Genomic DNA, 15,656 nt, shown 5'->3' with positions numbered 1-15,656 from the left:
GAACTGCTAGGTTGGCAGGAGCTGGAACTAGAGATGGGAGCTCACTCCGTCCTGCGGCACACTCGGGTCTCGAACTGCTGAACTACCGACCTTCCACAGCCTGTAGTTCAGCGTCTTAACCACTTGAGCCACCGCAGCTCCCTAATTATATATTTAATATAATATATTTAATTACAGGAACTTTAAAAGTTGCACCATCCCTAGGTCAGCTGTGATTAATGACTTTTCAGCTAAGCAACAAATGTTCTGTACAGACACTCAGCACTGAAGAGCCTGAACCAAGTTGAAATTCAAAATGTCAATTTTTCTTGCTTGTGAAAGCCAGCATCAGAAATGATGTTTGGTTCAGTGTGGACATATGCAAAACAATGAATTATAATGGGTGGTGTGCAGAGTTGTTGTTTCTTTCCAGGGCCCCCAGAGTTCTGAAGAATTCCTTTCCCCCAATACACTCTCCACTCATTAATCTCACAGTAAAATCTCAATAAAGATAATGCAAAACAAACAAAACAGCATATGGTGATTGATGTAGTGTAATTACAATGCAGGAGCTGGGCTTTAATCCTGCTGGTAGGTTTAATAAGACAAAAAAAATAAAGAGAGACATCCGTTTGTTTTCCCCCAGATGCATTTTAAAGAGAAAGCTACCATACAGTACAAGAAATACCGCTGGTTTATTTAAACAATAATTCAGAATCATCCATCTGCATTATATCTGTTCTCAAAACCCTATGCAGCCAAGATGAAACTCAATTAGGAGTCTATTTAAGATCTTCGGTCTTGCCCGCTGTCATGATCCTCTCGCCACTTTGGACTAAGGCCTTATGCTGGTTCTCAAAGTGGTTCGCTTGGCTCTCCAAGTGGTCCAGTTTCCTTTAATCTCATTGTGATAGATAACCTGGGGGGACTAACCACCACCCCACAGGATTTTTCTCTTCTGTCACTATTTCAGTTTCCCGCCTACCCCACTGCACCGGGGTTCCTAGAGGGAACATGAAGAGGAGACTATAAACTGGCTTCATAGCTCTTGGCGTGAGTAAAAAGAAAGAACACCCCCCCCCCCAGCCTGAACAATCACTGAGGTAAAACTGACAGGTGCAAGATGATTTCTTTTAAAACATGAACAAGTACTAAATGTATTTAGAAAGGACATACAACTAGAGAGAAATATTAACACCCCTGTTAAACTAACCCTCAAAACCTGATTTGTAACTCCATTTTTCCCACCTCACTTGTCTCTGTCAGCTCTTAACTCCCTCAGTACAGCCCCTGATGGTGGATGGCACTCCTCTGTCTCTAGGGCACATTTCTCACCTTTTCCTGTTACACTCCCCTAATACTTTTTTGGGGGGGAAGTTCATCCACCATTGGCCCCTTTCACTATCTGCTCTCATTCCCTTTTTCAGTTTATATTCTCCATGTGCATCTACTGTCTGACAGTGGACTCCAAAGTAGAGATAACCTTCTTAATCCAATCACTTCAATGGACTTAGAAGAGTGCAACTCTTTTTACGGTTACACTGTAAGGCTATTATGCTAGCGCATTTGCCATTTATGGTATGGGGGACGTCCAGCTCAGGCAGAGGCAGCATGTAGTAGGGGCCATTTTTAGCTCTCAAATACAGAATTAAAGCCTAAACTTTCCTGTCTATACTCTATTTTTGTTTTGTTTTTTTCAGATGTGGAGGACGCCATATTTGCTTAGGTTGTGACGTATGTAAACAAGCAGCTTGGCCAATTTCTTTCCCCTCCCATCCAAAGCTAACAGTTTCTGAAAGAAGCCTGCACTGAACTAACTAAGTTATGTCAGCTATGACATAGTTTATGGCTGGCCTGTAGCTACCATGGGGCCCACGGGGCCCGGCCCCCTAGCATTTCTTCTGGACCCCCTCCCTCCCAGGCTGCCCGCAAAGTGCTCCAACTTACCACCTGCACTGTGCTTTCATTTAATTAGGTGGTGGGGCCCCCGAGGCCCCCTCCCCCCAAATTCCCTGGCTACGGGGCTGGTTTATGGCTACCTCTAAAGAAGTGGTGGCAGGAGTGAGAACATCAGCAACTCCTCCAGGCTCTTGATGGCAGAGGAAGGATGATCTTAGAGGAGCACTGAGCTTCCCACCTACCCACAATTTTATATGATGTTGCTCAACAGGCTGATGTAGTTGCAGAGCAAGGCTCCCTATACCACACTGGTCCAAAAACAAACCATGCAAAAACATAAAATGGCACTTATTGGGGAGATGCATTAAAAACTAAAAACAAAACAAAACACAACCCTCACTGAGAACTAGACAGTAATTCAGTTTCAAAACCTAGCTACACTAACATTTGTACTGAAAATCAGGGTTTAAATTTCATTTCTCTGGCTGGACTGCTTGCTTTGATATGGAAGTTATGGATCCCCATACACCAAGTAAAAAGATAATAAACTCTCCGACATACATACATGCTCTTTTAATTTTATTTTTATGTCTGCTTTGGTACGTTTTGCTTCAACTCTATTATCCCCCAAGTGAAATGCTGACAGCAGATTATCTATCAATTTCCACAGGACATATTTTTACACATAGTGGATTCTTCTTAATGTGAGTCTGCCTTATTATAGGTGCATACATATTTCATTTCCCTGCATTAACTATCCACGTTAACAGCTTTATAAATTCACCAATTATAATGCATCATCCCATTCTCTGCAAGGAACAATTCCACATTTCATTTGACAAGTCCTTAAAGGATACTTAGAAGAAAAAAAAGTTTTATTTTTTAACAAAAACCAGGCAACAGAGTCAATTACAGTTTGATTAGATAACATTTTCTTATTTTCAATACTGCAAAAGTGTTTTCAAAATTGACAGCATTCTCAGATTTAGAATGCAGTCTCAAAAATATTTTTGGTATGAAAACCTTTATTGTTTTGTTAACAAAAGTTTGGCCATATTAATCTGCTGAAGCATAGACTAACTAGTTAATTGCAGAATGAGCTTTCAAAGACCAGAACCTTTTCCATCCTTATACATGTTAACTGTAAAGGCATGCATTCTAAACTTGACCCTAGACACTTCTCCTCTTGCTGGTTCCAAGGTTTGATTATATGTATTATATTTTGGGTCCAAAGAACTTTCGGAGTACCAGATTAAGACTGATGTGACCCAGATTCAGATCTTCACTCAGCCATACAATTTACTGTGTGATCTTGGACCAGTCACTCTTGCAAACCAATATACTTTACACGATTTTGCTGATAAAACGGAGGAGGGGATTGTTGTTTACTCCCCTATATTTCTTGGAGAAAGACATGGATAGATAGAAGGAACATATAGCTGCTAGTAGCAGATCAAATATTTGCTTTGCACAGATTCATTGATAAATCAGAAAAAGTGGACTGATATGTTCTGACAACATGAGAAAGACTTCAGTTTAAATAGCCTTGCACATGAAAGCTCATACCTTGAATAAACCTTTGTTTATTTTAAAGGTCTCTGGATTGAAATAGTTAAATTACTGTTTTGAAGAGTTGCTTACCTATATCTTAAATCTAGTGGATACACACATGCAGGTACACAGTGATATTCTACAGGGACAATGTCGCCTACTCCTACGTTCATCACTCTATGCATACAGAGGGGCACATGGGCAAGGCCATCTGGCCACGTGTCTCTTGCAGAGCATTCTCTGTGCCCTATGGCAAATCATTTCTGAAAGGCAGACAGTTTCAAAAGCAATTTGTAATCTGGCAAGGGGCTCTGTTGTTGAAAGAAAAAGAGTGAAACATCCCACTGGGTGTGCACAAGCCTTCAGGCATGCCTGAAGCTGCTACCTGAATCCTTGCCAATTTTCTAATGCATTATGTGAACACGGTATTATAAACTTTATACTCTGGGTTTATTTTCTATCTCAAATTCTTCCAAGCAAACTGGTGCCAGAAGCGAGATTGCAACTGGAGTCTCAAGTCACCTGTGATCACCACCTTGGAGCTTAGTGTTTTTAGCTAACTGTTGTTTGGGAGACTTTACATCAAACCAACAAAGACATATACCCACCATCCTAGCAAAAAATAATTTTCACAACTCTGATTTGACGAAGGAACAGAGACAGTCACATAGAATTAATTAGCAAGAGGGAAAAGGAGGGGAGGAAGGGCCCCATATCCTACCTGGTCCTTTAATCCTAGGCCATATGTACACCTGGATGCAGCTGTTGTCCACAATGGATTTGTTGTCCACAATGGAAAACCCAAGAGCTGAATTATTACAATACTGAAATATTCAACCCTGTGTGGATACAAGCCCTAATTAATGGCCAGCTAACATTACATCCATGCTGGCTCAAGATCTAGGATTCTCCCAACATGGTACCGTGGGCACCATGCAACCTACCAGGGCTTCCCTTGGTACCTGCCAAGCTTTTCAGAAAGTGGATGGGGACATTGTAATGCTGGGCTTGGGGGGGGGGGTTTGTTTTTTTTTTTGCTGCTCTCATTCAAATGAAAGGTTTTTTCACGGAAACATCATGTCTGGTAAGCACTTGGACTTTCCTTTGCGATGTGTGGTTCCATTTCCCCTTCAGGCTTTCCTTCTTCTCAGGAGCTATGAGGAGAGAGGTATTCTGTTTGGCTCTGCCTCCTGTGGCAGCCATTTTAGGATGGTGCTCACACCTCCCTCTCAAAATTCCAAAAATGCCCACAGACTCAAAAAGGTTGGGGATCCCAGTCTAGATTATGAGAGTCAGTAGAAAGTGTATTATGAACAACAACAACAAAACAAAAAAAACACATGAGTTTCTCACAGAAATAGGCCTTGCAGTCTGACACTCCTTGGAAATGCTTCCAGTTCTCAGAAAAGCTTCCACTTCTAAGCCTAGTCCATATTCTTCCCTACAATGAGAAATAACTAAACATATAAATATATGACCCCCAGTGTTCTGACCAGAGCTTGTCCCAATACATGCTGGTCTCTTTAAATCTGATTGCTCAACAAATGAAGTACCTCCACTGTACAAAATGAACCTGACTGTGCATCACTGCAAACCCTAACAAAATGTTAGGCTGTGGTTGAATGTTGAATCATGGGCTATTGTGCAAAGGAACAATTTCTAATGGATGCCACTATCTAGAGAGAAGAAGAAAGAAGTGACTGGATTTATACCCAGCCCTTCACTACCCAAAGGAGTCTCAGAGCGGCTTACAAGCTCCTTTCCCTTCCCCTCCCCACAACAGACACCTTGTGAGGTAGGTGGGGCTGAGAGAGCTCTGACAGAAACTGCTCTTTTTCAAGAACAGCTGTGCCAGAACTATGGCTTCCCCAAGGTCATCCAGCAGGTGCAAGTGAAGGAGTGGGGAATCAAACCTGGTTCTCCCAGATCAGAGTCCGCACACTTAACCACTACACCAAACTGGGTCTCTAAATTTAAAGGGGCCCCCATGAGCCTGGGCTGTTGACATGTTGGTCCTTGGTCTATCTTGAATAATTTGTTGACAAGGAATTCAAAATCTGTATTTGAAGGGCAAGAGCACTGACAGCACTTATTGGTACAGAAGAGCAAACTAACATTCTCTACAGAACGTCTTCTATAACATTAAAGTGGCAAAATCAGTCAATGGAAACTGAAAATAAACATTTTTTTTAAGTTTCAGAAAGTGAATGATGACATCAGCTGCTTCTGTATTGGTTGCCAGATGTTTGTAACACACCTGCCTGTCAGATTCTACAGTTCCCAGGGACTGCCATCATTCAAATGATTAATGCCGATGGCATGTAGGAAAATAAACGTTGAAGAGATACATTATCAATATCTGTTGTACTCGCCTACATTACTCCTCCCCATTTTCCTGATTTAATGTTCCCTTGTGCTTGAGTTTCCCATCACTATGCTAGATCAATCGGATTCCTTTTCATCTTGGTCACCCTGCTCATTTCCAGCGATGTGATGCTTCAGTGCACTTCAAATATTTTCAGTAAAATCAAGAGTAAGTACATGCTCAACAGCTAATGATGCAAAGAGATGGGAGCCTACGTTTAAGACAGATGTTGCTTAATCGCCAACAAATAGTAACTGGAAACTCTCATATGTAGTTGCTCCATGCTAAGTACCATCCCTCACAGAGCTGTTTACACTTAAATTTCTATACTGCATATACTGCATTACTTCCAATACACCAGACTTACTAGATTTGAGCATCCTTTATTTCTTTGTTCATTCAAAATTAATGAAAAGGTTTCCAAGGCCACCAGTCTTCAGATTAGATCCTTATTAACCTAACTGGTTTATTGCATGCCAAGAAATATTTATCCATCACCTTTCTTAAACTAGTGCAGGCTGGTATCGGTTGGGTTATTCCAATAATCTTAAAAGGACTGAAAAAATGATGTCTGGGATAAATCAGGTGCTTCGAGGCAGGGCTTCTCCAAACCCAACAGCCTAGGCACACCACAACACAAACAATTTATGTATTAATTGAAATACCCTGCCTTTACCAAAGCTCAGGAGAGATTATAAATTCAAATTTACATTGCACAGAATATGATAAAACCCCATATAACCCCACTCCACTCTAAAAATGCATACTTCCTAAATCCCATTAAAAGCCCTACAAATGGACTTTACACTTGCAGTATTTCTATTGTACTGATTGCAACAGATAATGATAGCAAGCAATCTGCCATGCATTGTACCATCCAGACATGAAGAAAAAACAATGGTGCAATGGGAAGAAATTTTTATTCAAAATATTAATATTGAGCTTTTGCATTGAGTTTCACATTGAGCTTTCTCAGGGGGATCTGTGGAATATAAATAATACTCCCACTAAACCAGCTTAGGCATGTGATTATATTTGGGACAGAGAATGTGAGGGGAACTCAAACTGAGTGTACATTATAGCAACAGAAGAAGGGCATGCTCTATTCTGGGAAAAGAAAATACTAAGAAGAAGCAGATTAGAAGGATTTACTGTAGTGAATCCAAACCATGAAACTGGATCCCTACCAATCACGAACAAGTCCATTAGATGCAGACCCAGAGGTTGGGTTCAGTAGTGTCTTTCAGGAAAGATAACCTTGGTCAAACATTCAATATTAATGTGTGAGGATCTAAGGTAGGGCTTGGTTGGAAGGATATATGTTTCTGACAAGGTAGAACAGTGTGGCGGACAGAGCTAGGGATACAGATTTGAGCATCACCACCGATTTTAGCATATTGTCCTTAAGTCACTTAAACATAATATACTGATAGTAGCTCTAGAGCCACAAGTGAGTCTTTGACATGCCACTTGTTGCTCTTCTAAGTACTGTTCCCCAGTGTGCCCCCTGCTCTGTGTTTCATAAAAATGTACAAGGTCCTAGCCCAGCAAGGCTTCTGATTGGCAAGTAGTTTCCACCTTGAAATAGCCACCGGAGCTGCCTCCCTGAGGTGCAGACTTCACACCAGTGATGGAAGTAGATGTGCCTCTTTGGGTTAATGGAAACTGTGAATGTGGCTCTCTACAAGCCGCAGAGGGAGTATCACTGATCTAACACTTAAAGACAAAGGCGGAGATTGGTAACATTAGAATAATACCCTGAACCCACAAAATAATGACACCTCGAATCCACAAGATAAAGCAAGTTTATAAATATAATATATAGATTAAAAAACTTTCTGAATAAGTAAAAATAAAGACCTCCCACCATTGACTAAGAAGCAAAAGCATGAATCTGGAATTGATTTCTTTGAAGATGAAGCAATATCAACCTCTTTTTATTTTAAAAAAGTATTTTCACATCAGAATTAGGTCAGAAGAAGCAAAGCAAGGGGACTAAACAAAACTGGGGGAAATGCCTTTAAAATCCTCTGTTTAAGAATAAAGGTATATAGGAAAACAAGCTTCATGCTGATTTCTTTAGTCACCAGCCTTACTCATGTGGAGATATTGAATTCGGGGGGGGGGATTACAGGAAAAAATACTACACATTGTGAATCACTGTCTTGGAACTTAATATGATGGAATGCTTTGCATGCTTTTCCTTGGTGTTTGAGAAGCTTACAGTTCTCTAAGAGAAGACTGTGAACCGCTGTGTGTTATACTAAAATGGGAGAACCAAGAGATATCATGGCCTGCTGCTGACAGACATTCTCAAAGACCAGGGTTCATACAAGCAGCTACAATGAAATAGCGATTTTAAAAACAAAGAAAAACCCCAATGCCACAAACCAGGGTAGGGTTGCTAGCCCCCAGGTCCCAGCGGAGTTTACCCACCCCCAAATAGGGGAATCATTGGGCAACGTCCCCAACAAAATGACATCACCCAGAAGTAACTTCATCATGCTGTTGACAGTGTGTGCCAATGCTCTGGTTTTGGACCAAACTCTATGGTTTTGAAGTTAAAAAATATATAGTTTTTGCCCCAAAATCAGGGTGTCATGTGCGGCATCACTGACATAATGACATCACTTACAGGTGACATCATCAGACCAGGACATCACCTGACAATGTCCCTCCCACCCCCAGAATGCCATCCAACTCCCCCCGCCATGACGGCGAGGGGACCTGGCAACCCTAAACCAGGGCCTACACTTATATTTACATATACTGAGGCCCAAACAGTAATCAGGTTGTCCACCAATACAAAATAAGCAAGTAATACAGATGTCAGATCTAATCCAACCAATGTTTACCTCCCATGATCCAAAGCAGCAATTGCCCTTCTTCAGAATGGGACAACTTTGAAAAATTCGGGAGGCTGGTGGGCCAGCTGGTCAACTCTCACTTCCTATAGTCAACCACCAGTAAGTTTTGTTACCACTGATAACACTTTCAGCACACCAGTTCAGAATCCATTTTGGCAACCACAGGGCCAAGAGGCATCTTATTTGACCCATAAGCCTCCACCTGCTGACCTTTGTCATATTTCCTCTGTTGCTACAGAAGATGTGATTCTAGCAGGCAATCATATATGGTAGACAGTTGTGAAGAATCACACTCAGGAAATCCACATCTATCCACCAGTGTTGATTTTTGTCACCTATAAAACGCAGGGCCACCAAATAAGCATTGTGAAGAGCCAATCCTGTGCTGGCTATCAATTGGAGCACTTGAAATGAATGTGAGTCATGGAAGACCCCTTCATAACTCCAGAGGCTAATGAAATGAACAAAGTGATACCATATTAAACAGAAAATGGTCAACGTCTGCACTACAAAGACCATATTTTTGTTAAATCTCATGTTCACTGGTGAAAAGAAAAATATGAGTTGAACTGTGAGTGACTACAGAACAGGAGTGAGAGGACAAGGCATTTCAGTTTTTCAGGTAAAATTAACACCCATGCACATAGCAGGATTGACAAGCTCTTTGCATGACCCATGCTCATTTACTGGAAAGCATACATCGGTATAATGCGTATCGGTCCTACACATATGCAAGTATACGTACACAGAATTCTCCTTCCAATGCTGGGGAGCCTGTTTTCAGGGTTCCCAGTCACACAGAGAAATATACAAATGTGCACAGAACCTATGCGCATTTCTTATTGAAAATGCAAAGGGTAGCCCCTTGCTATCATGATCCCACTCCCTCCTTTCACCCCCATGAATGTTCATTTTCTTGAAAACGTCACCTGAAAAGGAATTGAGACTCATGTAGGGATTATGTTGTTGAAAGATGTTTCCTGATGCCAGCCCACTATCCTTCATCATTTTTCAGAGTTGTCTGACTTCAAAGAGCAACTAATCACTGGGCAGATAGCCATAAAACATGCATTTCAACATGCATTTCAATCCCCAGCTTCTCTAGATAAAGGGACCGGCCAGTAGACAATGTGAAAAAGAGCACACATTACTTGAAAGACCAATGGTCTGACTTAGTACAAGGCCACTTCATGTGTTTGTACATGAGTATCTCTGAAAATGAGGATATCCATATATGCTATTGGTCTAGGAGAGCATTATTGGAGTCTGAGAATGCTTTTGTTTTCATGTCAACCTTTAAGCCACTTTAAAACTGGCAGTGTGGACTCTGGATTGAAAACACAAACATAAAACAAGAAAAATGATATTTTCCCAACTGCGGGCTTTGCAATGAAGCAATAATGCTAAAAATGTCTTTTTCTTCTGTGTTGTGGAAAAGAATAATACCTTTCTTTCGTGACTTCTGGGACCCCCAGGAGCATTCTGCTTGAGGAAGCCTGCTGTCGTAGACCATCTTGTGGGGTTTTTTCGTGAAGGCTCTTCTGAAACAAAATTGTTCTCACTGACGGATGTTGAGAGACCAACTAATGCAGGGTCGCTGCTGCGCCGGACGTGAAGAGGCATATCTGAAGAGATAAAAGAAACTAAGATTGAAGGTATTTTTTTCCCCTATAAGTAGAAATACATATTTTAAAACAGCATGACGTTACAGAACTGGAAAGGACTCCGCTGAGTTATCTATTCCAACCCACTGGCACAAGGAAAGGTAATTCATACCTAAAGCACCCCTGAGTGCTGTTTCTATAGCATTTATTTGAAGGAAGAAAAAAGAATTTTGCAATCTCTCTGGATTTTACATTTCAAATAAGGTGTTTTGCTTCTAAACATCAATGGATAACCCTTTCACCTAGATAAGGATTACTGAGTATGCATGAATGGCGTAAGAAAACATGGCATGTGAAGCTTGTGAATAAAACAACAGCTGTTAAGTATCTATGGGAAAAAGAACTGTAACAGGCAAGAATATGTTTTAAAAATGGTATCCATTTGTTAGTTATTGGAATCAAACCTATAGATTAGGTGTTAATCAAGCACTTTGTGCTTAGTACATGCTATAGCTTTTACATTTCAGGTTCCCCCCCATCCCTATTGGATGCTTTGATGTATTTATGCAGTTTGCATATTTATAACTTTATATCTGTTTATAAAATTAAAAAGGATTACTGGAATATCTAAAGCATTCTGAACACTTTGCATAATCTTCCGTCTCTCTTAAAAAAAACAGAAGAGAGGGAATTGTTCAAAACAAGCTTCTGAAGAATCTGATGTTCATGCTGCATGGTGAAAAGCATGGTGTCCATGCCACTGTCCCAAGACAGTATCCTGCCTGAATGTATGATCCAGACCTTCAGTGTTAGGAATGTTAGTGACCCTTTCTGTCAGGATATGAAGAACAGTATCAGGTCAACATGAACACTGCACACTATTAATGGAACTGTAAGGACCCAGCTAAAAAAACCTTCAACTTTTCAATGAAAGCTCTTGATACTGCACAAGATGCTGACATGTGTACCACAGATATTAGGCATGGGACAAAGATACCTCTACCTACACAGCGACAGTAATGGAACACAATGTTTTCTCAGGCATTTTGCACAGTAACATTCAGGAGTCTCAATCAGGTCTGCAATGCTTGTTATGGCTGGCACAGAACCAACAGAGGACCAATGATCTCAGCCATGAGGGGTTTATACAGTCTAAGGATATTGCAATGTTGAATATTTGTTTAGCAGCATGATTTCCTGTCTTTAAAACCTCTTTGGCATCAAGCAGCACCCAAGAGAACACAGAACGCGGCACGTTCTCAAGCATACTACTGGGAAACAGGAAAAATAAGTAAAAATGAAAAATGCATTTTACTTTCATTATACTGTCTCTTTTCCCTGCTTAAAATGCCATACGTTTTTATTACATTCCAAGATGTTCTGAGAATGAAAACACATTAGGAAAGATACATTTTCCGCTAATGAGGCAGAATGTAATATAAAAATTGAGGGGAAAAATAATTAGGCACATATATCATGAAATATCTATTATTTCTTAGATCATAGCACACAGTTTATCTGCTTCAGTGGGTATTACAAGAAACATGACTGTAAACCTGAATTGCATAATTTCAGAGCCAAATACAGACCTTTTCAGAGGGTAGCTGTGTTGGTGTGCAGTAGAACAGTTCAATTCGAGTCCAGTAGCACATTAAGAGACCAATAAGATTTTTAGGGTATATGCTTTTGAGAGGCAAAGCTCCCTTAATACAGATCTGGTGTGTGTATTCACCAAACGCTGGTTCCCCAAGTCAGCAGACTTTGGGGGCAACATTTCAGTGGCATTTCAGAAGGTATGTTTTATAAACTTCTGTTAAACTGCCCATTTTCTTATCTTCTAACTTTAAGCTCCATTTCTTTAGAATGATTTCACACTTAAGCTCAATGAGAGATCTTGAACTCAAATGGGCAAACCAAAATCTGAGATCTTAAAGAACTCCAGTGTATGTCATCTACAATCAGTGATGTGTTCATTTGTGATTTGTCCATTAGCCTTGGACCTAGAAGTAACAAGAAACGAAGTTCACCTTCAGTCATAGAGAAGTCTGATACAAATAATTAATTCCACTTCTATGTAACTGCCCTATCCTCCCTCAATAACCCTCCATAACTCTGTCATTCAACAGCTCAACTACCTCACTTGCTGATTTCCTACTTCTGATATATTTAAATAAATATTGGTCTGTTTTTGAAGTAAATTATTGAGAAGTTTCCTCTTTTGAAATCAAATGCAACAGAACTGTTTTTCTGGATTACCTTCCACATATATACATACTAAATTTGTGGTCAACATCTAACAGTAGTAGTGGTGGTGGTGGTAGTAGTAGTATATTTATACCCTGCCCTACTCCAGGAGTGGGTTCAGGGCAGCTCACAACATAAAACCAACAAATAATAGAAACAATAAAACAATAAAACAATAACAGCAGCAGATAAAACCAAAACCCATGCCCCAAGAAATTCCAGTCCCCAAGTAATGTGCAGAACAGCAAGGGCACTGGGAAAGGTGTCATGGTCAGGGTCATGGACAGGGGGCCGCAATGGTTCAATGCCTGCCACCTCAACCAAAGCCCTGGAGGAACAGCTCCATTTTACAAGCACTGTGGAACTGTAAGTGGTCCCACAGGGCCCTGATCTCAAATGGGAACATATTCCACCAGGTCAGGGCAAGAGCTGAAAAAGCCCTTGCCTTGGTTAAGGCTACGCACATGTCCCCTGGGACGTCAGAAGAGCATAATTTTAATGTAAGCTGTCCTGAGCCTGTTCCAGTGGGGAGGGCGGGGTGTGTGTGTGTGAGAGAGAGAGGGAGAGAGAGGGGGGGGAGAGAGAGAGGGGGGGGAGAGAGAGAGAGAGCACTCTCTCTAGGGCTCATATGGGGAGAGGCAGTCCTGCAGCTATGATGGCCCCAGGCTGCATAGGGCTTTAAAGGTCAAAACCATAACTTTGAACCAGATCTTGTATTCGATCGGCAGCCAGTGCAGCTGGTGCGACTCCAGCTGAATGTGCACCTGTGCAGGCATTACTATCAGCAGGTGTGCTGCTGCATTCTGCACTAGCTGCAATTTCTGGATCAGGCTCAAGGATAGCCCTGAGTAGAATGTTTTACAGTAATCTAAGCCTGGAAGTGACTATTGCATGGATCACTGTAGCTAAGTCCTGGGGAGGCAAGATAAGGAACCAGTTGCCTGATTAGCCAAAGATGATAGAAGGCCAATCTGGTGACCCAAGTGACCTGGGCCTACACAGTAAATGAGGAATCCAGCAACACCCCAAGACTCCTTACACTCAGCACTGGCACCAATGGGACCACACCAAAGACCAGGAGCCTGATTCCCGATCCCAATAAAGCATAGTCAACTTTCAGACCCAAAAACTTATTTGCTATAACCTGAATGTAAACTTACCCAATAAAAGTACATTTCAATGACAGCAGTTGCTATGAGTTTTATTGCAGTCACCCATTATTGGAATCTATTTTTCATTTCTGTCTCCTAGATTCCTTTCTCCATCTAAATATTTTAGGTCATGGGATGGTATTACGTCCTTAGCAGAATATAACATTCTGGCTTGGTGTTATACCATCTGCTGTGCCATTTGCCAATGTGGATGTGACCCTCCATTGCAGATTACATTCCCCCTGCATTAGACACTTTCTGCTCACACAAGATCAGTGTCTTTCAATTAGTAGAAACCACCTGGCACTTATTCTATCTCCTCCACTTCCCATAAGCATAGGTCTGTTGGAGCCTATGGCCTCTAAAGTTGATGCATAGCCTCTAAAATATTTATTATTCACTGACCACTGTAATCTCTACTATTCCTGACAATCATTGAAGACTTCATGGTCACTGGACATGATGTCAGAATCAGACATCAGACATCCAAACCAGGATTAACATATCATTTGGAATTCTGGTTTGTTATGCAAGAAAGCAAGCAACAATGCTGGGGAACCTAAACAGCATGATAAAAAGTAGAGACATCACCCTGCCAACAAAAGTCCGCATGGTCAAAGCAATGGTATTCCCAGTAGTCATGTATGGCTGCGAGAGTTGGACTATAAGGAAGGCCGAGCGCCGAAGAATAGATTCTTTTGAACTATGGTGCTGGAGAAGACTCTTGAGAGTCCCTTGGACTGCAAGGAGATCAAATCAGTCACTCCTAAAAGAAATCAACCCTGACTGTTCCCTGGAAGGCCAGATAATGAAACTGAAGCTCAAATACTTTGGCCACCAAATGAGAAGGGAGCACTCACTGCAGAAGGCCCTGATGCTGGGAAAGACTGAAGATCAAAGAAGAAGGGGACGGCAAAGGATGAGATGGTTAGACAGTGTCACTGATGCAACGAACATGAAATTGAGCCAACTTCAGAGGATGGCAGAAGACAGGAGGGCCTGGCGTGATCTGGTCCATGGGGTTGTGAAGAGTCGGACTCGACTGTGTGACTGAGCAACAACAATTATAACAACGGGTTCCCCTTGTAACTTATACAATACTGAATTAAATGTCTATAAAGAAACCCAAATTCAAATCCAACAGTATCTCATGAGAAGGGGGGGGGAGACACTTCATCAACATTTACCAATTCTTCCTCTACCAGGCACTAAATTCTAAGTTTTTAATCTTTCTTTTAAAAAAAGAAAAGAAAGAATTAATTGCCTAAAAAAGAAACCCCACGTTTTCATATGCAGCTAAAGAAATAAAAAATAATGAAGGCAATAATGTTCACTGATTACCTTGTAATTCCCAAAATCTCATTTTAAATTCATCAACACAGAAGTCAGTATAATGAGACACTTAAATACTACTTCCCAACTACGTTTCATGGGCCCCTCCCCTCCTGCAAAAGATTTAAACGCACAGCTAATGAGAAGATATGGTACGAAACCTCTGCCTACTGCCAGCGTGAAGTCTCTCCGTGGGATGAATCTATATTCATATGTGAGTGATTAATGCTAATATCCATACTTAACCGACAAAAGTCAATCACAATGCCTAATTGCTTAAACATATCTAAAGTGTATTCCACAGTTTTAATGATACATGGTTATTATGCCCCTTGGTTAAGCCCAGAATACCAATCGCACAGTATACATATATACAAACTCCCACAACAGTCCACCACAACCACTTCGGCGGATTCTCACCCAGTCCTTTAATTAGTCACAAAAACCACCTTTTTGTCTTCGAATTCCCTTCCCCATCCTGCAGTTCCCCAGCTGGGACTCAACAATAAACATAGCATGTATTGAACAAATTCCCCAATAAAAGATTGTTAGCCATAATTTTCTAGTTTATTTAATGCAGGGATTTCAGAATTACATCCTTTACCAATTATCAAAGAAGAGCTTCAATAATTAAAATGTGAGATGAAGGCCATGTGCGGGCCCA

At 41.1% G+C, this 15,656-nt stretch overlaps 1 protein-coding gene across 1 annotated transcript in view; it reads right to left on the bottom strand.

Moving 5' to 3' along the window:
- Window positions 1-15,656, bottom strand: part of PARD3 (par-3 family cell polarity regulator) — a gene marked incomplete at its 5' end in the record, with an annotated part of 471,015 nt that overhangs the window by 410,444 nt on the left and 44,915 nt on the right. Inside the window, one exon of the mRNA XM_015426744.1 lies at window positions 10,108-10,286. Coding sequence (XP_015282230.1) covers window positions 10,108-10,286 — 179 coding nt within the window. The remainder of the gene's footprint in view (window positions 1-10,107; window positions 10,287-15,656) is intronic.

This window comes from Gekko japonicus, unplaced genomic scaffold, assembly GCF_001447785.1.
Source record: "Gekko japonicus isolate JY-2015 unplaced genomic scaffold, Gekko_japonicus_V1.1 scaffold230, whole genome shotgun sequence".
Taxonomy (NCBI): domain Eukaryota; kingdom Metazoa; phylum Chordata; class Lepidosauria; order Squamata; family Gekkonidae; genus Gekko; species Gekko japonicus.
The sequence above is the reverse complement of the archived record's forward strand: the minus strand, read 5'-3'. Positions and strand labels throughout refer to the sequence as shown.